Source organism: Nothobranchius furzeri, chromosome 4 (assembly GCF_043380555.1).
Source record: "Nothobranchius furzeri strain GRZ-AD chromosome 4, NfurGRZ-RIMD1, whole genome shotgun sequence".
NCBI lineage: Eukaryota > Metazoa > Chordata > Actinopteri > Cyprinodontiformes > Nothobranchiidae > Nothobranchius > Nothobranchius furzeri.
This window is the reverse complement of record NC_091744.1, coordinates 82300520-82324673: the sequence shown is the minus strand read 5'-3', so window position 1 is coordinate 82324673 and position 24154 is coordinate 82300520. Positions and strand designations below refer to the sequence as shown.

The 24154-nt window shown below is 46.0% G+C and overlaps 3 protein-coding genes across 3 annotated transcripts; 2 read left to right on the top strand and 1 right to left on the bottom strand.

The window, feature by feature from the left end:
• Positions 1-3386: 3386 nt before the first annotated feature.
• On the bottom strand, positions 3387-16778 carry gan (gigaxonin). Its single transcript, XM_015965166.3, has 13 exons — positions 16667-16778; positions 16132-16351; positions 15915-16029; positions 15389-15739; positions 15164-15232; positions 12956-13107; positions 12608-12729; positions 12412-12524; positions 10970-11119; positions 8498-8634; positions 4692-4826; positions 4220-4329; positions 3387-4139 (listed from the first exon to the last, which is right to left on the bottom strand). The coding sequence occupies exons 2-13, from the start codon at positions 16314-16316 to the stop codon at positions 3967-3969; spliced, it is 1812 nt and encodes a 603-aa protein (XP_015820652.1). The 5' UTR covers positions 16317-16351; positions 16667-16778; the 3' UTR covers positions 3387-3966.
• An 885-nt stretch (positions 16779-17663) lies between these two features.
• Positions 17664-19816, top strand: acd (ACD shelterin complex subunit and telomerase recruitment factor). Its single transcript, XM_015965165.3, has one exon. The coding sequence runs from the start codon at positions 17798-17800 to the stop codon at positions 19352-19354; it is 1557 nt and encodes a 518-aa protein (XP_015820651.3). The 5' UTR covers positions 17664-17797; the 3' UTR covers positions 19355-19816.
• Positions 19817-22034: 2218 nt separating this feature from the next.
• On the top strand, positions 22035-24154 carry foxl1 (forkhead box L1). Its single transcript, XM_015965164.3, has one exon. The coding sequence runs from the start codon at positions 22093-22095 to the stop codon at positions 23323-23325; it is 1233 nt and encodes a 410-aa protein (XP_015820650.1). The 5' UTR covers positions 22035-22092; the 3' UTR covers positions 23326-24154.

Below are 24154 nucleotides of genomic sequence, written 5' to 3'. Positions count from 1 at the left end.
TCACGTGACTGAAACCAAGCGACTGGAGTGGGCAGCCCTAGGTCATTCATGAGTCGGACTGCAGAAGGGAAGAATCGGTTCTTGTGGCGAGGTTCTGGTCCGAATGGATCTGAGCCTCCTGCCAGATGGGAGCGAGTTAAAGAGACTGTGTCCATGGTGAGACGGGTCAGCTGTGATCCGACCTGCACGCCTCAATGTCCTGGAGGTGTACAGGTCCTGTATGGAGGAGGGTTAACAGCCAGTGACCTTCTCAGCAGAGCGTACAACACGCTGCAGCCTCTTCATATCCCTGATGGTAGCTCCAGCGTACCACACGGTGATTAAGGAGGCGAGGATGGACTCGATGATTGCGGTGTAGAACCGCCTCATCCACTGTTCTGATGGGTAGAATTTCTTCAGCTGCATCAGGAAGTTCATCCTCTGCTGGGCCTTTTTATGATGGAGATGATGGTGGGCTCCCACTGGAGGTCCTGGGTGATGGTGGTGCCCAGGAAGCGACATGAGTCCACCATGGTGATGGGAGTGTCAGACAGGGTTATGGGGATAGTTGTGTCACTTTACAGCAGAAGCTGAAGTGTTGATCAAGGCAGGATTGATCCACGCTTTCATGTTAGTGACACAAAATTCTGACGTAACGAATGAAATCCAGACTCAGAAGACCAGGAAAGGGATTTCCAGTCGCGTTTGGTCCAGTCCTGTGGGAATCGTAACCTCAGGTTCCTGTTCTTAGCTGACAGGAGAGACACCTGTTGTGGTCTTCTGCTGCTGGAGTCCACCTGGAGCTGCTGGTGTGGTTCTGCAGACCTTGGTAGGAACCAGACTGGCCAGTCTCAGCACACTTTTAACAAACTCATCCAGTTTTATTTTTGTCACCAATGGTCAAAACAATAAAAAAAATAAGGAAAGAAGTTTGGATGAGAAAATAGGATTCAGAGCAAATGTGATTAATGCTGGAATGAAACAAAAACAGCCGGGACTGTTTCATCACTTTGTTCATTTAATCTCTTTGACATAAACACACTCAGTAGCAACTTTTCCCAAAACTTCCTCAAAAACACAAACGGAAACACGGGTGGCGCATCCAGCCGGTCACCACCCGACTCGGCGGCTCGAAACAGAAACCCAGAGACGTTCGTGTCTGTTTAGTCAACACTCCAGTTTGGGAATGCATTTACAGTAAACGACGGGATGAGTGGGAAAAAAAATTCACCTCTAATTATTTTCAAGATAAATCAACAAATTTGGTTTTAAAAAATACTAAAACTGGCCTTCCTTCAGGATTTGACCATACCGAGGGAATGCCTTTAAGTGGAGATGCTTTTATCTTGCAGCCTGAATAAAGTTCCACTTCATTACTGAAAAGTTAAACCTGCAGGAAGAAAAGCCTCCCGAGACGCCGCGCTGCACGTCCAAGCCCACCGGGAGACTCCTTTCTGCATCGCTTTCATCTCTTCTGCACCCATCACCAAAAACTTTGTAACACCTTTATTGAACCACGTGTTCTGCTCTGCAAACCCGTCTCCAGCCACCGGGAACCGACGAGCTCCAGGAGCTCCTGCAGGCTAGACTAACCCAACACCTGAACGGCTGACTTGAGTCTGAATCAACCAGGAAAGCAACAGCTAAGCTACTAATAACACTAAATGCAACAGTACACCTACACTGTTAGGATGTCAGCACTATTTGTAAAGAGGATGCACATTTATTCTCACATATCAGCAGTTTTATCAGTGATAAGCATCTGCAGGGGCTTTCCTGTTGGTTCGGTTTTTACACAAAAACTTCTGAAATAAGCCGTCAGCTGGTTACAAATACGCTAACAGCATGTTCTCTGTTGACTTTATGATATGTACTTAATCTGTTTGGTCATCTAGAAGGTCTGGATGTTTACTTTGCGGTGCCGACTTTTGTTTCTGGGAGGTTTAAAGGAGCCGAACAGAAACGTCGAGCTCAAACCTCAGGTGATCGTCAGGGCCAGTGAGTTTCCAGTTTGAGAAAAACTAAACTAGGATCTGAAGCGGGTCACAGTTTAGATATCATTCTTTTTCTGTTAACAACCTGGTGCTGATACAGACTTTTATGGATGACTTCATCCTGCCGCTGCAGATGGGGGCGACGCAATTCCTCCAAAGCGGGGACAATGTCCCGGCAGAACTCTACTTTCCTGTTTTAGTCAAAACTGCAAAGGAACTGCGACGTTTGTGCAAACGTGCTAATTTTAAAGGCACGGTTTAGCCCAAAGTGCTCCATTAATGTCCTGACTGGGTTGTAAGCTTGTGGCGTTGCTACTGAGAAGGCAGGTGGAAAACAACCGTCACAAAAGAGTTTCCAACACATCTCAAAGTGTTTCTGCTTGAGCTGTGACGCCTTTTAAACACGTCAAACCTCTCATGTTAGTACCGAATCCTTACACACCTCTGAAATTGTCTCCGTTGTTGATTTGTAAAAACTTCAAGAAACAGAGACAACTTTGAGAGGATTTGGAGAATAAAACTGAATAAAAAGAGAATAAGCTGCAAACGTCAACATAATTAGGACTCATTGACAAACAGCTTGATGCAGGGCGTACCCATTCAGTCCACTTCCGGTCACCGGTTTTTGTTCCCAATCCAGTCAGATACTGGATTTAGTTTCTCCAACTCCTCTCTGAGTTGTCTCACATTACTTGCGTTTTCTGCTCCAGACGCCCACTACACAACCTGATTTTGAGGCTAAATCGGCAAAGATTTAGCAAAATAAAAAATAACTCAGCTGGTGAATGGAACTGGTCAATACGCTTCATGACTGGATAATTGGAAACTAAAAATTCTGCACAATAATTTAAAAATAAATCTTTGCAAATGCAAAAAAAAAAAAATCTGCTTAGATCTTAAAAAGTGACAAAAAACAGTAATTTTCTCTGCAGCACGAATCTGCACGTGAACTCGTCGACTATAAGCTGCACCACCAAGAGTTGTGAGTGACGCGTCGTAATCTCGTGATGAGAGCAGTGAGAAAATGTGTGTATTTTTGCAGTCAGTACCATCAATAATATTTAATTATGACAAATGAAACTGCATATTGTTCTAAAATTTTGCTGCATTTTTCTAGGTTTGTGAACTCGCCAGTGCTAAGATGCTAGCAACAGCGATTTTTGACTCCCGAATCAGAATTTTCTGGTTAATCTGGAATAAAAATAGCTTAATTTTCTACTTTAGGAATTATAGATTAATCAGATTCGGATCTAATCTGCATCAGCAGATCAGGGCTGCACGAAAATGTGAAATTAACTCTCAAATTCAAAATGGGTGCCTCTTCTCTGTTAATGAGACCTTGAAGATGAACAGAAATCTTCCAAATTCTGAAACTGAAATTAGTATTAGCCCTAAAATTCAGAATCGTGCATCTCTAATAAAAAAAGTCTTTATTGTGTTCAAAATGCCAGCGACTAAACAGTTGGGACAAGCAACCATTACGCTAACGGACGCTCTGAGCACCAGCCCCCGCCCACTGAGGTTCTAGGGGACGGTTCCTAACTGTGTCACTTATAAAGATTTAAACCTAAACTCAAATTCATCTCTAAGAAATAATTTCAGGCAAAACTTGGATAATTATCTCTCAGCTTAAGTGTGGAACAGATGGGACTGGGACAGATGGGACCCCCCCAGCACGCCTTGGATGTTCCGGTTGTTAGAAACAAGGCTGCAGGCGTGAGGGAACGTGCAAAAAACAGAAGCTAATGTTGAATCTCTGATCCATCGTTAAAAATAAAATGTGAAAAACATCCTTTAAAACAACAGAACCATCGTTAGTTAGTTAGAAAATATTAAAAAACTCCTTAAACCTTGAGACTATGGGGAATGCGTCCCATCAAAGATCCACCAGAGGAGGATCCTCGACAATCTGTGAAGGTTAAGTACTTTAGTGTTTGTGCGCGACCTAACCCCAAACCTACAGCGAACATGGCGCCGGCACCAGGACCAGGACTCACACTCTGATCCGGAACATTCCCTGGCTCAGCTGGAGGCGGAACAGTCGACAGTTAGCGATGCGCAGGGCGGCGCAGGCGGTTTTGCAGAGGTCGCTGGTTAACATGTGCTTGGTGTGGTGCCACGTCCCCGTGCTGCGGCGAAACTCTCGGATGTAGTCGAAAGTGGTTCCTGAACACAGCAGAATAACGGGTCAACACCAGCACCTTCAGAAACTCCACCATACAGCGCGTCCTGAGCCCGGTACTGACCCGTGTCCAAATCTCCCACCACATAGATGCTGGCTCCGATGGGAACGGCGCCGTAGACGAAGGACGAGCTGGCCGGGCTGCAAAGGTTCTGGTCATCCAGGAACATCCACCTGCATCAGAACACACGGTAAAAAGAAGGCTTGGTTCTGGACGGCTGGTTCACAATAAACATGAAAGTCCAAGACGGGTTCCCGACACCCTCAATGATTCACTCAGGATATCTGTCACAGAACGTTTGAGAACATCATCAGAATTCCAGCGACGCGAGAGCAAGACGCTGAGATTCTCTAGAGGATTCAAAACTAACAAGATCTGTTCCGTCTCCAACTGGTCACCAACCGTCCGGCCCAGTCAGATACTGGAAGACCATCTGAAAAAACCCGGTGTGTGATTTGGGTCGGGTCTGGGAGCTCAACCAGGTTCCTTCAGAAGCTTTGGAGACAGAATTCCGACAGCCACCAGATTTACGGACCTTCTGATGTCGTTGTGGTAGAACTCCGACTTGCAGGTCATCATCTGTCTTTGTTCCGGATTTTCGCTCTCTTGGCTTCGGACTCCCCCAAACACGTAGAGCTCCTGACCGATGCCACACGCCACAGAACCGAACCTGAACCGAACCAGAAACCACCAGGAGAGTTATTTTATTTTATTTATTACCGCTAAAATCATTCAAATCATTTCTCATTTTCACTGTAGAGTAAACGTGATAACAAGATGTCATTTGTTGCTTTGTGTCGGATGAGAAAGGACTCAATTATACTTTTATTTAAAGTATAAAACTGAACTTGAAAAGAATAAAAGGCTAAAAACTGAAAAGAAACAGGAAGTGGGACGGACCAGAACTTGATGACCAACTCTTTAATGTGTTGAAATAAATGATGACGTGTTTTATTTTCGACAATGACTCAAAAAAACAAAACAAAACTGACAAGAGAGAGATAACTCAATCATTTATGAGAAGTCTCGTGAGTCAGAGGACTCCAAAGCACTTTACACTACAATCAATCAGCCGTTCACACACCGATGGTGACGGGGTTAGGACACACCGATGGTGACGGGGTTAGGACACACCGATGGTGACGGGGTTAGGACACACTGATGGTGACGGGGTTAGGACACACTGATGGTGACGGGGTTAGGACACACTGATGGTGACGGGGTTAGGACACACTGACGGTGACGGGGTTAGGACACACTGACGGTGACGGGGTTAGGACACACTGACGGTGACGGGGTTAGGACACACTGATGGTGACGGGGTTAGGACACACTGATGGTGATGGGGTTAGGACACACTGATGGTGACGGGGTTATTCACACACTGATGGTGACGGGGTTATTCACACACTGACGGTGACGGGGTTAGGACACACCGACGGTGACGGGGTTAGGACACACCGATGGTGACGGGGTTAGGACACACCGATGGTGACGGGGTTAGGACACACAAACGGTGACGGGGTTAGGACACACTGACGGTGACGGGGTTAGGACACACTGACGGTGACGGGGTTAGGACACACTGACGGTGACGGGGTTAGGACACACTGACGGTGACGGGGTTAGGACACACTGATGGTGATGGGGTTAGGACACACTGATGGTGACGGGGTTATTCACACACTGATGGTGACGGGGTTATTCACACACTGACGGTGACGGGGTTATTCACACACTGACGGTGACGGGGTTAGGACACACTGACGGTGACGGGGTTAGGACACACTGACGGTGACGGGGTTAGGACACACTGACGGTGACGGGGTTAGGACACACTGACGGTGACGGGGTTAGGACACACTGACGGTGACGGGGTTAGGACACACTGACGGTGACGGGGTTAGGACACACTGATGGTGACGGGGTTAGGACACACTGATGGTGACGGGGTTATTCACACACTGACGGTGACGGGGTTATTCACACACTGACGGTGACGGGGTTATTCACACACTGACGGTGACGGGGTTAGGACACACTGACGGTGACGGGGTTAGGACACACTGACGGTGACGGGGTTAGGACACACTGACGGTGACGGGGTTAGGACACACTGACGGTGACGGGGTTAGGACACACTGACGGTGACGGGGTAAGGACACACTGACGGTGACGGGGTAAGGACACACTGACGGTGACGGGGTAAGGACACACTGACGGTGACGGGGTTAGGACACACTGACGGTGACGGGGTTAGGACACACTGACGGTGACGGGGTTAGGACACACTGACGGTGACGGGGTTAGGACACACTGACGGTGACGGGGTTAGGACACACTGACGGTGACGGGGTTAGGACACACTGACGGTGACGGGGTTAGGACACACTGACGGTGACGGGGTTAGGACACACTGACGGTGACGGGGTTAGGACACACTGACGGTGACGGGGTTAGGACACACTGACGGTGACGGGGTTAGGACACACTGACGGTGACGGGGTTAGGACACACTGACGGTGACGGGGTTAGGACACACTGACGGTGACGGGGTTAGGACACACTGACGGTGACGGGGTTAGGACACACTGACGGTGACGGGGTTACGACAAACTGACGGTGACGGGGTTAGGACACACTGACGGTGACGGGGTAAGGACACACTGACGGTGACGGGGTTAGGACACACCGACGGTGACGGGGTTAGGACACACCGATGGTGACGGGGTTAGGACACACCGATGGTGACGGGGTTAGGACACTGATGGTGACGGGGTTAGGACACACTGATGGTGACGGGGTAAGGACACACTGATGGTGACGGGGTTAGGACACACTGATGGTGACGGGGTTAGGACACACTGACGGTGACGGGGTTAGGACACACCGACGGTGACGGGGTTAGGACACACCGACGGTGACGGGGTTAGGACACACCGACGGTGACGGGGTTAGGACACACCGACGGTGACGGGGTTAGGACACACCGACGGTGACGGGGTTAGGACACACCGACGGTGACGGGGTTAGGACACACCGACGGTGACGGGGTTAGGACACACCGACGGTGACGGGGTTAGGACACACAGACGGTGACGGGGTTAGGACACACAGACGGTGACGGGGTTAGGACACACCGACGGTGACGGGGTTAGGACACACCGACGGTGACGGGGTTAGGACACACCGACGGTGACGGGGTTAGGACACACCGACGGTGACGGGGTTAGGACACACCGACGGTGACGGGGTTAGGACACACCGATGGTGACGGGGTTAGGACACACCGATGGTGACGGGGTTAGGACACACCGATGGTGACGGGGTTAGGACACACCGATGGTGACCGGGTTAGGACACACCGATGGTGACCGGGTTAGGACACACCGATGGTGACGGGGTTAGGACACACCGATGGTGACGGGGTTAGGACACACCGATGGTGACGGGGTTAGGACACACTGATGGTGACGGGGTTAGGACACACTGATGGTGACGGGGTTAGGACACACTGATGGTGACGGGGTAAGGACACACTGATGGTGACGGGGTTAGGACACACTGATGGTGACGGGGTTAGGACACACTGATGGTGACGGGGTTAGAACACACTGATGGTGACGGGGTTAGGACACACTGATGGTGACGGGGTTAGGACACACTGATGGTGACGGGGTTAGGACACACTGATGGTGACGGGGTTATTCACACACTGATGGTGACGGGGTTAGGACACACTGATGGTGACGGGGTTATTCACACACTGATGGTGACGGGGTTAGGACACACTGATGGTGACGGGGTTAGGACACACTGATGAACGTAAAAGAAGATTCAATTAAGTCTAAATTTTGTTTTGTTGCCTTTAAACTCGATTCAAGAACTGTTCTTAGTATTTTATTTATCCATTGACTGATTTTATTTAATTCTGGTTATTTATTTTGAGCAAAGAGCAAAGAGCAACATAATCTCTCTCCATCTCTCTAAAGCCACAAAGGAGGCAACAGGAAACGGCAGAATTAGGGGCGATGACGCACTTTACACTAACACCACAGTAGGAAGGAAGTTCTGTTCCAAAAACCGGTCCTTCATCCTCAGATGAACACATGAACACCTGCTGCACATTTTAAAAACGCTAACATCCTGGGATTTTTGTGCATGCAGGAATGTTTCCATGTCTGGAAATGTGGAGGAACTCATGTCAAAATGAAACTAAGTGATCAGCTCTGGGATTGTGACAGCAACCACACACTAGTGTTTCACTTCCTGTTGTGCATCACACGTCTCTACAGACATAAATGGTTGCATGCTGAACTGTGAGTCGTCTTCTTCTGTTACCTCCTCTCCTTCAAAGGGCACAGGCCCGTCCACTGTTGGGTTTTAGGGTCAAAGCATTCGACGGAGTCGAACAGCTTTCCGTAGGAGCCGCCACCGATGGCATAAATCTTCTTGTTCATGGAGGCGTAGCAGCCGACCTGAAGGAGGAAATGAACCGGTAATGCACATCTTACTGGGAAAAACCCGAAGTATGTCTGTTTCGTATTTCTGATTAGACATTAAAACAGACCAGATGAGACCAAGATCTGTTTAAGTTGTTGTATCTGAATCTTAAACAAATAAAAAATGTACTTTAAAGGGACTTTACGGAGTTTTGAATTTTTATGCTCGCGATTGCCCCCTCAGGCCAAAAGCGTAACGGCAGCTTCAATAGTAGGCTCGTGCACGAGGCGCGCATGCTGTACGTGCACACTCCTTAACGAAAATAAAAGCTGAGACAGTCCTGTGTGTGTGTGTGTGTGTGTGTGTGTGTGTGTGTGTGTGTGTGTGTGTGTGTGTGTGTGTGTGTGTGTGTGTCAGAGGACAGGAGAACGAGCAGCTAATTAATTAAATAATTTGGTTCTGTACCTTTCTCTTCAGCACAGCCGACAAAGGTTTAAGATGGGTCAGTCCTCCTGCATGCTCAGACCATTCCCTTCCCTTGCTTGAAAAATTGTTCCAAAATGAAAGTTGAACCCACATCTTTTTTATCTGTGAATTCAATGCCGTTCGGCGCGTCTCAAAAATTTGGGCATCTTACTGCAAAAAAATATACCATTAATGTAAAAAAGAAACTCTAAATAAACTGTGTTCACACCCAGAATCAAACTCTGGTCTTCTGCATGGGAGTCAGACGTCTTACTATGTGAGCTAAAGCACCAGTGACATCCTTTGTATCTGTAACTTTTATATCCTTGATGACAGCTGAAACAACGTCAAACCAAAGAACGGTTCCGAGCGAAAATGGCTATTTTGTTGCTAATTAGCAGGAAATATCTAGAAGAAAGTTCTACAGAAAGTAGCTAAGGGTCCTCAGAAATGTAGCTAGCTTTGTCACTAGGCGTTAGGAACAGCGACAAAGTGGCACTGCCTCTCTCTCTGCTGCTAAAGCTACGGATAGCAAATGCTACGGGCGATGCCTGAGCGTGAACGCGCATGAAGCAGCCTGCTCGACCCGAGCATCTCTCTTTTTCTGTGATTTTACAGAAAAACAGGCAATCACAGTAAAAATGCCAGAGCTCATTCTACAGGACCAGGGCATTGCAGGAGAATGTATGAAGAAGACATTTATTATTTCTATACATGTTTTAGCTGTCAAACTTCCATTATGTCCCTTTAAAATAATGTTTTGAATTTGGGTTTTAAGTTGGATATAGAATGATACACAGACTCAACGGCACCGATCCCTTTATGCATCCTGCTCCAGCTGCAGCTTTTAGCAGGCTGTCCATCCAGAGGACCACAGCTTTAACTTATTGTGACTGATCTTAGGGCCATCTTAACAATACAAGTTTCCTAGGAAACCGGAGACGGGTTCAAAGAATTTAGGTTTTCGTGTTTGTGTATAGAATAGGATGAGGGGAAAAAAGCATTTCAAGTCACACTTGGCAGTTTTTCTTGCTTTAGCACCCCCTAGTGTCCGTTATTAATTCTCTGTGGTCAAACTGAACTTTCTACTTCTCTCCTTGCTGCGCGCTGATCGTTTTAACTCCTTAATCTAACAGCTGAAACGTCTCCCAGCCTTCATTAGTCTTCAGGAGTGATTCATCACTAAATTAAACAAATCAGCTGTGTTCATGATCTAAAACATGCAGGAAACGTGCTGGAAGCAGCCTGCAGCTCCAGTTTTTTCGGAGTCCAACAGGAGGCAGCCCGCCACTCTGAAGTTGCAAGTGCGGTATTAAGGTCAAAGAGGGCGGTGGGGGTCTGAGTGACATTTCATTGGTAAATGTAAAATGGTAAAGGACCTGTATTTGATATAGCGCCTTCTAGAGTCCTGGAACCTACCAAGGCGCTTTACAACACAATCAGTCATTCACCCATTCACACACACATTCACACACTGGTGGTGATGAGCTACGATGTAACCACAGCTGCCCTGGGGCGCACTGACAGAGGCGAGGCTGCCGAGCACTGGCGCCACCAGTCCCTCCGACCACCACCAGCAGGCAATGTGGGTCAAGTGTCTTGCCCAAGGACACGACGACAGCGACAGACTGAGCGGGGCTCGAACCTGCAACCTTCCGATTACGGGGTGGGCACTTAACTCCTGTGCCACCGTCACCCAATAACCTTGTAAAGGGTCCTTTTAGCACCTACAAGAACTTCAGGTGTGTAAAAAAAACTTTTAACCTCCTACAAACCCTCCGACACCTCTTCACCATCTCCACTTAAAGACTATAAGGAGACTTCACCTTCAGTTTGTCCCCAACAGTCCCGGTTCCGGTCGGACCCGATGGCTTTAGCCGTGAGTCCGGTTTGTGTTTTGGTTACCTTACGGATCATCGTCATGCTCGACTGCATCTTCCAGCAGCTGAAATGTGGATCGAAAACTTCCACGGTGGTCAGTGCCGTGTCTTCGTTCTCTCCTCCCAGGGCGTAGATCAGGCCGTCCAGCTCCACCACACCGAAGTTCTGTCGAGCCTGCGACACGACAAATTAAATCCTCAAACGGGAACAACATTCTGGGTTTGGGACGCGGTTCTGAGTGAAAGAGATTGCCCCGGGATCAGCTCACGTAAACAAAAATGTCACCAACACCAGAACATGAATCAGAACATGTTATTGCACTGGTTGTGCAGCACCAGGCTAAAGGTCAAAGGTGACAGATCATCTGCTGCTGTGGACCTCTCTCCCCCTGAGCCTGAGCTCAGTGGACTCAGTGGTCTCCTTTAAACTCACCTGTTCAGGCTTTGGTGTGACCTTCATCATCACCCTCTCCTTGTTCTGCTCTCCCCAGGATTCACTGATTTCCCTCTTTCCTGTTCTCTTTCTCTCTCTTTCTTTGCATTTTTTAATCACAATTGTCTATTTTTGCTTATTTTAAACATATTTTTCATCATTTTCTAAAATCTTTCTTATGTTTTAATTTTTTTGATTTTGTGAAGCGTCTCGTGATTTTTATCTTGAGAGGCGCTATAGAAAAGATCATTTTCTTTTTTAATAATTAGTGTTAATTATTAGTTATATAATAGAAATATTATTAACTATTTAAAAATGTGACAAAGTTTTAAAACATATTATAGAAATATTAAAAGATATTTTTACTATTTGTATTTATTATTATATTTTACAATATTATGCAATAAAATATTATAAATGCAGGTTTGGTTTCTGGACGAGTTTCTCTGTCAAATGTTGAAAACCTGAGACGGTGAGGTTCTGGGTGAACGGACCAGTTTCCCCTTTATGGATCAGAACCAACCGTCGGTGGCTGAAAGACCAGTTTGCTTTGACAGCCTGCTTCAGGGGTAACTGAGGAGAACTTAGGTCCAAATTTACATTTGCTTTGCGGCTAAACAGGCGGAGGAGGAGGAGGAGGAGGAGGAGGAGGTAGAAAGCAGAACTTGAACAAAGTGATGAAGGTTAAAGTGAAACTGGATGAAATTTCATTTTAGCAGGACACGAAAAATCCAGTTTTTAATAAAAAACCTGAGCAGGTGAGTGAGTCCGACCTGTGAGGAGACGTTTTAGTGACACCTATTGGTCAAAAATAAAAACATTCAAACAAATCTTAATAGTTTTTTTCCTTTCGTGCTGTTTTGCGTTGCTGTTAAGGTAAATTTGAATTAGAGATTTCCGTGCATTTCCAAGTGCAGACTAAAAGAGTTTTCTGTATTTTCCTCTTGCATGTTTGCATATATGCATGCACTTACGTCATAAGCAGGAAGCATTTCAGTTCTACTTGTAACTGAAGAGTAACTGAAGTGGTGTACCTGCAGCATCGGCGGTACCGGGCTCCAGGAGTTGGAGTCCGGGTCGTATTTCTCTCCACTATCCAGGACCGTGTTGTTTTCATTGGTTCCTCCCAACACAAACAGAAACCCCTCTGAGAGACACAAGAAGATCCTGTTAATCACCGATCTAATGCTTCTGGTTAACGGACATTCTGAAGGATTTCTGTGAACCGACCGGCAGCGACGACTCCGTGGCCGAGACGGGCGACGCTCATGGGCTGCAGCTCGATCCAGCCCTGCCTGTTTGTATCGTAGAGCGGACACATGCAGCGCATCGCAGCTGTCAGCTTCTTGGTTCTGTGAAGAATGAAACCATCAGACCAGCTGGAACACGGTGGCTTCCCTTCCTCTTGTGATCTGTTAAGGTGGACCAAAAGTTCTAAAGACTTAAAAACTATTTGTTTTGAGTTCTTCAGCTGAATCTGAGAAACCCCAAAGGTAACACAGACGGGCTTAAAACAGGGTTTTAACTTCCAGAGAGCTGAGGAAGATTTCAGAGCCAGGAGAAAATGGGTCGGCCTACCGTCGATCCTCTCCTCCAGCGACGACGATGCACTCGGAGTAACCTCTGGGTTTGAAGGCGGCGATCATGGCCTCGCCCTGCAGCGGCGCCTCCGTCAGGTTCTTCTGACAGAACTCTCGGATCACCTCCCTCATCAAAGGCTCTGCCGTGGACTGAAGATGTAGCACCAGAGGACAAATCAAACCTAAAACCGAGGTGAGTCTAACATCCTGACATTCCGTTCAGTTCACTCAAAGAAAAAGAACTGGACAATATTAGGAGTTGAAGAAAAACAACATTTGAAACATTTTTTTATTCCAGTTTCTGAGTCGATTTTAAAGTTTGAGCTGCTGGTTTTTACATCAAAAGAGTTTTGTGATCATGAGAAATCTAACAAAATGAAAAAAAATATATATATATATAAACTAAAATAATTGAGGAAAAAAAGCCCTGGTGACTGCTGACTGCACAGCCAGACTGCAGCTCTCACATACAAGCAGGAGTTTATTCCTGACTGGTATTTTATTTGTTTGTTGGCATGAGTAACATGCTCCAGACGTCACGTGACTCTCAGAGAGTAGACGCCATGTTGGCAGGCAATAAAGGTAAACAAAATGAACGGGATCGACTTGGATTTTACTTCGTCTGAGTTTACTTCACACTGTAAAACCGAAGAAATCGTTTTATATAGCCAGAAATTAAATAGACTAAACATCTCCGACCCTTACCGTGCCCCTGGGATACTTTTTAAAAACGCCAGAAGCTGTCGGAGCGGACTTCTTACCGGACCTGGCCGGGGAACGCCCTGGGATTCCCCCGGAGGAGCTGGGCCCAAGTGGCTGGGGAGAGGGAAGTCTGGGCCTCTCGACGCTACTGCCACCGTGACCCGACTCCGGATAAGCGGATGAAAATGGATGGATGGATGGACAAATAATTACATGTAACTTAAGTAGTTTAAACAGAGTGCTGTGCTGTTTGAATGTATAAACTGAACGCCAAGAGAAATCACTAGTTTGATTTTTTTCCGTGAATAAAATAAATATGTCAGGCAGGAGCGTCTCAGGATCTGTCTGAGATCTGACTCGGTGAGACAGATAACAGCAATCCAAAGTGCTTTTTATGTGTGATCTGACAATTGATCAACCATTGCTTAAAAATTAAATACAGCTTAGCCGGTTAATTGCTGTGATCATAAAACACGTAAACGGCAGCACGCAGAAACACGAGGCAATGTTTTACGTGACGTTTACTTGTTGCTATGAGTAATAAGACAGAAAAAGCCCCGCCATAATACGTTTAGGAAGCCCACTAAGTATAGTAATAAAAGCATTTAAAATAATTACCACACACAGTTGAGGAAACGTTGGTTTAAGTACCTGATATGAAGCGGTCGCTGCATAAGCGAAAACCTTTACTCTCAGGATCCCACAGCTTCATTTAAGCCCGGTCACTAGCGCGTTTTATTACAATGATCCAACGTTTGCGGCGCTCCGGATCTTGGGGAATCCTGTAGATGGCTCATTCCTTATGTCGTCCCCTAACCCTAACCCTATCATTAATGTAAAAAAGAAACTCTAAATGAACTCTGTTCACATCCAGAATCGAACACAGGACTTCTGCATGAGAGTCAGACATCTTACAAGGTGAGCTACACTCTAGTAACATTCACAGTATCTGTAACTTTTATATCCTTGATGACAGCTGAAACAACGTCAAACCAAAGAACGGTTCGGAGTGAAAATGGCTATTTTGTTGCTAATTTGCAGGAAATATCTAGAAGAAAGTTCTACAGAAAGTAGCTAAGGGTCCTCAGAAATGTAGCTAGCTTTGTCACTAGGCGTTAGGAACAGCGACAAAGTGGCACTGCCTCTCTCTCTGCTGCTAAAGCTACGGATAGCAAATGCTACGGGCGATGCCTGAGCGTGAACGCGCATGAAGCAGCCTGCTCGACCCGAGCATCTCTCTTTTTCTGTGATTTTACAGAAAAACAGGCAATCACAGTAAAAATGCCAGGGCTCATTCTACAGGACCAGGGCATTGCAGGAGAATGTATGAAGAAGACATTTATTATTTCTATACATGTTTTGGCTGTCAAACTTCCATAATGCCCCTTTAAATAACAAATTAAATTATTCTGGAAGGAAGAATATTAAAATCTATAAATGGTCCTGAGAGATGGAAGTCTTTTCTGTTCCCAGAGCCTAAAACGTGCATTTCCAGTTACTCTACCTGCTCTCTCAGGTAACTCAGGTCCAAACCCTGCAGCCATACTGCTGACATCACCTCCTTCATGTGGACCTGATGTAGAAGAAGCTTTCATGAACCAAACACCAACAGTCATTACAAAACTACAAAAAATAGAAAAATCCTGTTGTTTGACTCAGTTTGTGTTTCCCTACGGTTTTTGTTTTGTTATAATCTCCGTTTCCGGCCTCCACATTGAGCCTTACCCACCCTGCGGTCGTCGGGGTCATGAGCGAACCATCGCACCACAGCCTCCAGTAGGTACTTCTCGTTCCCCACATTGAGCTTCTCCATGGCTAGCAGCTCACAGAGCCGATCATGGGGCAGCTCCCTGAACTCCTCAGTGAGAGCCACATCACGAAAGTGCGTCTGCAGAAACTCAGTGGCGACGTAGTGGACGTGATGGAGACAGTAACACAGGGAGAAGAGCCGGATGCCGATGCAGTTCTCTGCAGTTATGCAGCTCTCCAGGAACTGACAGCAGAGCAGCTTAAGGTCTGTCATGAGGAGCAGGTCTGACGCCTGCACCATGTCCTGGATGGTTTCTTCACTCAGGCTGATCTGTGGGAATAAGAGTCAAATATAAAATCTACATGTCATCCTGATCTGTAACTTTTTAATAAATAGTAAACAAAAGTAAATTCTTTAGGATTTAAGCAGCTGCTTTCTTTCGATGTGTCAAATCCTAAAATAGAGCTTTAACGGATTACAGTAAGAACAACGTGCCCAGACTCACTTCTCCGCTAAAGATGTAGTCCAGGATCTGCTTCATGATGACCATGGAGACTCCCTGCAGCTCGATCCTGTAAGTGGACCCATCTTCTTTGGGAGGATTGTAGTTCAGTTTAGTCCTAACACCAGAACATGGCAGAACATAAACGGCGGGATCCTTCCTGTGAGCAGCCACACCCAAATAGCAAATGCAAAGCCACACGTGTGCAGGTATGACTCACCTGACATATGGGCTGGCAGCAGCCAGGATGTTTTTCTGAACTGGAAGCTCTTCTCCATCGACAACCAGCAGAGCATCGTGAAAGCTTTGCTCCTGCCAGAAAGTACGAAGAACTCTGAGCAGCTTTTGGGAGTGCTGTGGATCCGAAACCCGCGAACCGGGTTCGCTGGACGTGGAGTTGGGCATGTCGTTAATCTGGACTGCCTACGCACTGTTTACTCCTGCAATCAGAGCACGACGAGCTATATTAGAAGAAATATTTATTACCTTTTTGCTTGTCAATTTAAACACTCCCGAAGAGTGTAAATTTTCACGACGATTCATCAAAGATACAATCTGTTGATCAACAAACGTTTATTAAACTGTAACTAGCTGAAAACTCTTAAACTGGCACATTTCTAAATGAGATTTGGCAAATCAAGCTAGGCTAGTAGCAAAATAGAACCTAAATGTAAACAAACGGCTAATGTGAAAAGACATCGTTTCAAACTCTACGTTGTGTGTTTTATTTTTAATACTTATTAAAAACGTCTTACCTTTAGGTTACTGAAAGCTTTGGGTGTTTCTGGCACAGGGAGTGCCGAACTCCACTCACAACACCATGAGAAAGGGTGGACATGTGTGGTGCTGCATTCAAGGCCATGGGACAAAACAAAACAAGTACGTAAACAGATGGAAAAAAATCATATATAAATTAATAAATAAATTTTCTATTTAAGATTAGAGCTAAGGTATTTAACACATATATGTTGTTGGTATGATAAAGTTGCAAATATATGGAAATATGAAGTATCATCTTTTCACTCCGTGAAACAATTAAGTGTGCTAGGTTTGTCAAGGATACATGAACGTTTCAGAAATTAGGCGGAAATGATGCGTAATCGTCTAAAAGCGACACTTTTAAATAGAATTTTATTGAACAAAAAAAAGTTGTACAAGTAAATCTAAAGCAACCCCTTTTAAGAAACTTTCAACGTTACTTTCAATATAAGTTATTCTATAAACAAAATGTTAATGCCTGTCATAACATACGCGTTCAATGTCCCCTGAATCTAGAAAAAAATGGTTTAATAGGTTTAATGAGATTCTACCCAACGTTAGTAAAAGCTTTATGTAAACGTTTTGATTTTCTATATTTTCTAAACACATACATATATTTTAAAAATACAGAGCACACAAGGAGTATACAATCAGATTTATTTTCTATATTTTCTTTTATTCTTGGCAAAGATCTAATCTGAAGCTAACGTTCGTGTCGTTAAAAGGGGAATTATTAAATGATGATGATGATGATGATGATGATGATGATGATGATTTGACACAGAGACGTTCACTTCTCCCAGGATGCGTTTACAATGTTGTAAAATATCTAATTGCAGAAGTTGAACCAAGGCTTTTTTTTCCAGAAAACCTCTGTTGAATTGGACCTGGTTTTTGTTTGCTTCGTTCTTATTTAAATATATATCATTATGTACTTATTTTAGTACCTCTTTGTATTTATTTTAGTTTAGTTTGTTGTGGTGGAACCATTCAGCGCTGGGACTGTTTCCTGGCGGAAGTTAAAAGCCGCGTACACAGAAACTTTTGTTGTTCTCGTATATGATGTCTGTGGTTTTTCCTTCTCGGACTGCATTTTTGTTGTAAGCTAAACCCCCGAAAGTTCGAACATGTATCGGCTCCGACACAAGCCGATGCAACCGTGGATAGAAGGCCTGGTTCTGAACTACAGCGACCGGGAAGGCGAGGAGGCGGGAGCCCCGGACGGAGACCGAACACCGGGAAGGAAACGCTGGCTGAAGGCGTATGTCCTCGAGGTCAGTCATCTGCCTGAATCCAAGCTTCGGGCCTTCGAGGGCCCCAATGTTGTGCTCTTTCTGTCCGACGGGCAGGTGAAGATACCGGCCGTGCTTACCGCCTCCGCCTGGGCGCGGATCCAGGAGGAGGAGGGTCGGGAGAACTTAAACAACTTCCTAAACGCCACGGTGCACCTTCAGGTCGAGCGGCTGCAGTTTGACGTGACTCCCGATAAGTTCACCTCCAGGTTCTACTTGGTGCTGAGCGGTCTGAGTACAGTAGAGGCCGGCCTGGTTAGACAGCACACGCCCTGCTACACCTCCCTGCCCTCCATCAGAATGAAGATCGATCAGACCTGGAGCGCCCGGCAGCGAGCTCAGGACTCCCAGAGGAGCCACGACGAACCCGACTTGTCCCAGCTGCTGTGGCAGGAAGAGTGGCTGCGGAGCAGCGTGAATGATGTCGTGGAGAGGATGACCACACACACGACTCCACAACCTTCCGCTTCTGCTTACCACTCATCTATAACCGGACCTGCCACCAGCTGGGACCAGGACCGGGTCAGGTACCAGGCAGAGACTCCTTTCACTGTCCCAGTGAGGTTTCTTCTCATCCCTCAGCATTTAGAGACGGGGACAGATGCTGGACTCAGGACGCACACAGGGACAGAGCTGGCAGCTCATAATGATGCAACCGGGCAGATTCCAGAACCGGCTGGTGTGGAATCGGTCCGTGATGCAGAAGAGAGCTCAGCTGTTCTGACAGAGGACGACTTCCCACAGGAGGAAGTAACTCGAAGGCCTACATCCAACCCCTGGGACATCTACCCTCCTCCGTGCATCAGCTCTGAATCTTCTCCAGAACCTACACCGACCCTCTCCGGTACCACATCTGGACCTGATTCTGCTACCATGGTAACCAGCTCACCTTATGTTCAGATCTCCCTCCCTCCCTACCAAAAACAGCAGAACAGCAGCATCCTGCCCACTAACTCAGCTGAGAAGAGTTTACCAGAACCTCCTGCCTCAGACACCACCCAGAACACCAGGACTCATCAGAACCTTCAAGCTTTGGACAGAGACTATCAGGACAGGGCTCAGGTCGACACCAGGAACCTGAAGAGGAAGCGACACGATGTCCCACTACAGAGGGTGGAGGAGGAAGAGTTCAGCCACAGCCCGCCATCTTGGCTCTTTGAGACCCAACCAGAACCCGCCAGAACCAAAGAGGGGAGTGGTCCAAAACAAAGAGCTGTGAGAACAACCTCCTCTGTTCACATCGATGGCAAAAGGTTCTCATACACCTACAGTGTGACCGGACAGAACCTGCAGGACTTCAGTCGGTTCAGAGTGGCTGCGTCTGTTCTGCACTGGGCTGTGAAGTACCTTTTAACTCCGAAACCAGCAGAACCTCCTCCAAACATCAGCTGATGGTACCACAGCGACGTTTCCTTTGGTTCAGAGACTCTTAAGCTTCTCTAGGTCAAGTGTGGATTTTTCATTCTACTGTCATCTGGGTCCAATTCAAACAGAAGCTAAAGTGTTCCGCTGGTGCTGTTTTATAAAACCCGATGCTGAAGTCAGGATTGATGAGGCCGGGTTCGGAGGCTTCGCAGGTTGTCTGGGTTTTTGTTAATGTTGAGAAAAAGACTCTAGAGCTTTTATCTCTGTGTCACGCGGTTCTGTCGGGACGTCGTGTTTCTGTTTCAGAGTTCGGATGTGATGAAAACAGTTCATCTTTGTGGAAAAAGATGGAAATGGTTCCACCCCAATGCTTCTTTGGACTTTTGTTTAAAACAGTTTTAAAATATTATTTATTTTTTAAAAGATTTTATTATTTTGTTCTATTTCAAACTAATAAATGAAGTAACTTGTTTTGTTTGAACAATATTTGCTTTTTTTTCTTTTCTGGAGTGTATAAAACACCTGATTTTACCACTTTGGAGGCAAAGAGATGGAACACACACACACACACACACACAGTAGACCAGTTTTTAAAAAAAGGCATTTTGAGATTAACCTGATAATAATGTTTAATTGTTTTACTCTAATGTTTTATTTTTACAGGTGCTTAAATACATCTATTTGCATTTATCCATTTAAAATGAGAATAAAAAACTGCTTTAATTTGACAATATTGTTAAAATAAAGTAATGAGAAATAAAACAACAAAGCTTCATGTAAACAGAAAAATGTTTAAAGATCCAGTTTATTCAGTTTTAACAATTAAAGCACAGATGTGATCTCATCATTATAATAATAATGTTTAATAGTAATATATTAGTAATGTTTTCTAATCTTTAGAGCGATGTAAAAGTGTGATTTATTTTATTTTATTTTTTGTGGTTAAAATGTTTCAGGTCAAATGTCATAAATTTAAGTTTCACCCAAAAAGAAGCAACAGCAGGAGAAATAAGAAGTTTTCCACTGAAGCTCACCAAGGAAACAGTGGTGCAGTTTCTTACTTGTCCAGCAGGTGTCGCCATGCCCCTCTACACAGAGTAAAAGCCTTTAAGGTGTTGTTCACTGAAAACCCGTTTTTAATGATTGTCTCTGATTCTAACGGGTCACTCCGACTGTTTCATGCAGGCTGAACATGAAAATAGTCTCCTACACCTAGCTTTAGCTTCTGATAGAAAACAGATGGTGATACTCTAGAATTAGAAAATCCTGACAGATCTACGTCACACTGTCACTTATGGACTCACCCATCTGACTCAAGACGGGTTGGTTTAGCGTCCAGGAAACAGTAGAGAACATCTAAGCTAGTAGAAGCTAACTGTTAGCATTAGCAACTCCACCACGTAGCAGACCGTGTTTGCGGAGATAAAACATCAACGTTGCAGAGTAAGCAGACTCAGTGATTGAGTCGTGTTGCTGTTAGCCAATCAGAGAAGAGGTGTCCACATATCAGGAAGTACAGTAAGACTCCAGATCCAGCTCCCTGTTGCTCAGCTGTGCTTTAGTTCAGAGAAATGGTGCACCATCATGGCTCTAGCCGGTGTTGCCAAAGTGTGGCCCAGGGTCCGTTCTTGGCGTTCAAATTCAAATTGTGTGGCTCCACATTGTATTTAAGTGGTGGGATTTGTTTCTTTTCAGCAGCCTGTTGATTTTTTTTAACATTTATACGTCTGAGGCGTATTTTGAGCAATTATAAATATAAAAAAATCATCAAAGTTATTTTGCATTAAGAAGTTATAACTTGGTGACTTTTGCATTCATCTTAAAAAGTTTGTACATGGCTGCTCTAATCCCAGTCAGCAACTATTCAGATTATGTTGGATTTCATATAAAACATTTATTATATTAATGAAACATCTAGAAGCGAGCAGATCTGGTTAAATGTCTCTGAACTTCCGGTTGGTCTGAAGATGCGTCGGTGGTCTCCTCGTCCTCCTCACATGTTGGCTAATTTCCTAATGAATCACCGCCTGCTGCCGCTGAGAGAAACAGAGAAACGTCAGAGTTTATGCACCAAAAAGCTCCGAAACCCAAATGTAAGCAGAGTCCAGCTGCGCGCACTTGTAAAGTTGTTATAATCCTGCTCTGACCCATAAACAGGAAAATACATAATATAAAGCATCTTGCGCACATCTACAAATAACGCAGACTGTTGTCCTTGTAAGGAAACGCAGCTTCTCGGGACAAATAAATCAAACTCTTCTCCAACAGCCGTTCATTTTGGATGTTTTCATTCATTAAACTCGCGTTTCAACAGATTTTTCCTGTATTTTCCAGTGATGTTAACCATGGATGAAGGGTTAGGGTTAGTCTGTTTGTCCGCAGACGCGTCTGGCTCTCCTGTTTGCGCGTCCGAGGCTCCAGCCGCACGAGTGAGAAAACGGAATTGGAGTTATTTTGTGTGTTTTGGTTTGAGTGAAGCCGCAGCAGTGTTTGCTTGTTCTCTCTGTGTGAGCATCTCGCAGCTCTGGGTGGACGGGATATTTCAAACAGCACATCAGCGCGTTTATGTATTGGGTGCCCGGAAATTTTTTCCAAATAAACACAGCTTGATTCGACCTGGGTGGGCAGACTTATCAAGAGGCTAATTCTGTAAACAGATGAGGGAATTCCGCGGGTCCTGATTGGCTGCCGGTGGGGGGTGAGGGACTTTCAGCGCAATGAAATTTTAATTGATGTGGGTGGGCTGAGAACTCCGCCGACTGTTTATGATGGACGATTTATTTCCCAGCGCAAAGTCAACAGAACACAGCAAACCTACAACAATTATTAACCTTTTTCTGGGGGCTCATGAATCTGGGGACTCACTTAGAGAAGGAGAGGCGCTCCGGGAGGAAGCTTCACTCACCGGGTCTCACCGCGTCATGGCTCTGTTCCACAGCCGGCTCGGAGCGCCGCCGCCGGCCCTGGGCCTCTCCGGGCCCCCACTGATCTATGTGTACGGCGCGGACAGCAGAGGCGTCGTGCCCACCGCGCTGAGCTTCGTGCCGGGCCGCCAGGAGCCCCCGCAGAAGCCGCCCTACAGCTACATCGCGCTCATCGCCATGGCCATCAAGAGCGCACCGGCGCAGCGCGCAACGCTCAGCGGCATTTACCAGTTCATCATGGACCGGTTCCCGTTTTATCATGACAACAAGCAGGGCTGGCAGAACTCCATCCGCCACAACCTGTCACTCAACGACTGCTTCATCAAGGTGCCCAGAGAGAAGGGCCGGCCGGGCAAAGGCAGCTACTGGACCCTGGACACCAGGTGTCTGGATATGTTTGAAAACGGAAACTACCGCCGGAGAAAGAGGAAGGCCAAGAACCAGCAGGGGATTCTGGACTCTAAAGACCCCGGATACAAGCGCATCAGGGTCCCGGGGCCACCCAGAGAACACCAGAACTCCCACGGACATCCGGGTGACAGAAGGACAACGCAGGCACCCGGAGATGGTGAGGAGGTGAAAAACACGGAACCAGAAACTAAAACGGGTCTTTTTGAGGTGAACCACGTGGTGCAGCATCAGAATCCTCTCCTACACAAACATAAAGCCCTCCAGAACCAAGACCCCATTCCCTCCGGGGAGAGGAGACCGGACGGCCCGCAGACAGAGACCCGTTCCGCTCAGCTGTGGATGGATGGCGCGCATCTCCACCAGGAACCGGTGTTCAGAGAGAGGGATCCGCTGTGCGCAGTCAGCTACGCTGGATACACGAACCGGTTCCCGAAAGGATCCGTTCAGAGAAGAGACAGATCCAAAGGTTTTACGATCGAGAGCATCTTATCAAAGAGCGAAGAGGAAACGCGCAGCCGCACCGGAGATGCGCCAGTGGAGAGTTCGTTTCTCAGCCCGTCTGGGCTCTTCACTGCTCCACAGAACCACTGGTACCGGATAGGACTTCCCTTCTGCTCTTACCTGTCACTCACATGCCCGGATGACACGCTGCGCTTTAAATGAGCCCCGCGAAGAATCTTTGGCGTTTTTACGCACAGATGCGTAAAAATGAGCAGATTTAATAATGAGCTGACTCAGGTCTTTTATTCGTCCTGTGTCATCATCACCCCTTCTTTGTTCAGACCAGAACCCAAAACCAAAAACGGAAGCCTCACTGTCATCTTTACGCATGCGTAATTGTGATTCGCTCTTTAATTCGTTTTTGTCTCTGAAGTTTAGGGACAGTTACGCACTGCTTCTCATCACGTCATGGTCGATTGAAATATTCAGAGCAAATATTCTCTGTGTGAAGGACTCGCGACATGGTTGGGGCACGGAGCTGCCACTCAGTAAAAAGAGATGTTTGCAGGAAACAAAGTGTTTCTTCTATAAAGGACCAAATATTCTGTTCACGAGTCAATCCCAGAATCATCTGAGTGATGAAGGATGAAGGATCAGAGGAGGTCCATCTTTTCTTCTCTGGAAAATAAAACAAACAATAAACTGAGTCTAAAAGATGCGCGGAGCCTCGATCTGCAGCTGGAGTTCAGGAGGATTGGACTTCAGTGTTCTTCTTTTTTATGGACTTTAATATCAAATGTTTTTTCTTCTTCAACTGAGATGTTTGAAGTTTTCACACAAAATTATCTTCATTTGGAAAAAATAAATCATGATAATAAAGTTAATCACAAAAACTTTTTCTATTGAATAATGTGCAGATGTTTAAAGTTAAATTTGTTTTAACACAAAAACTTCAAACCGAATCTAAATCTGAGCTGTTTTGGTTTTCATTTAATCTTTTTTCATTTCAAATTCCTCTTCATGGAAAACCAAATAAAAACAAATAAATCCC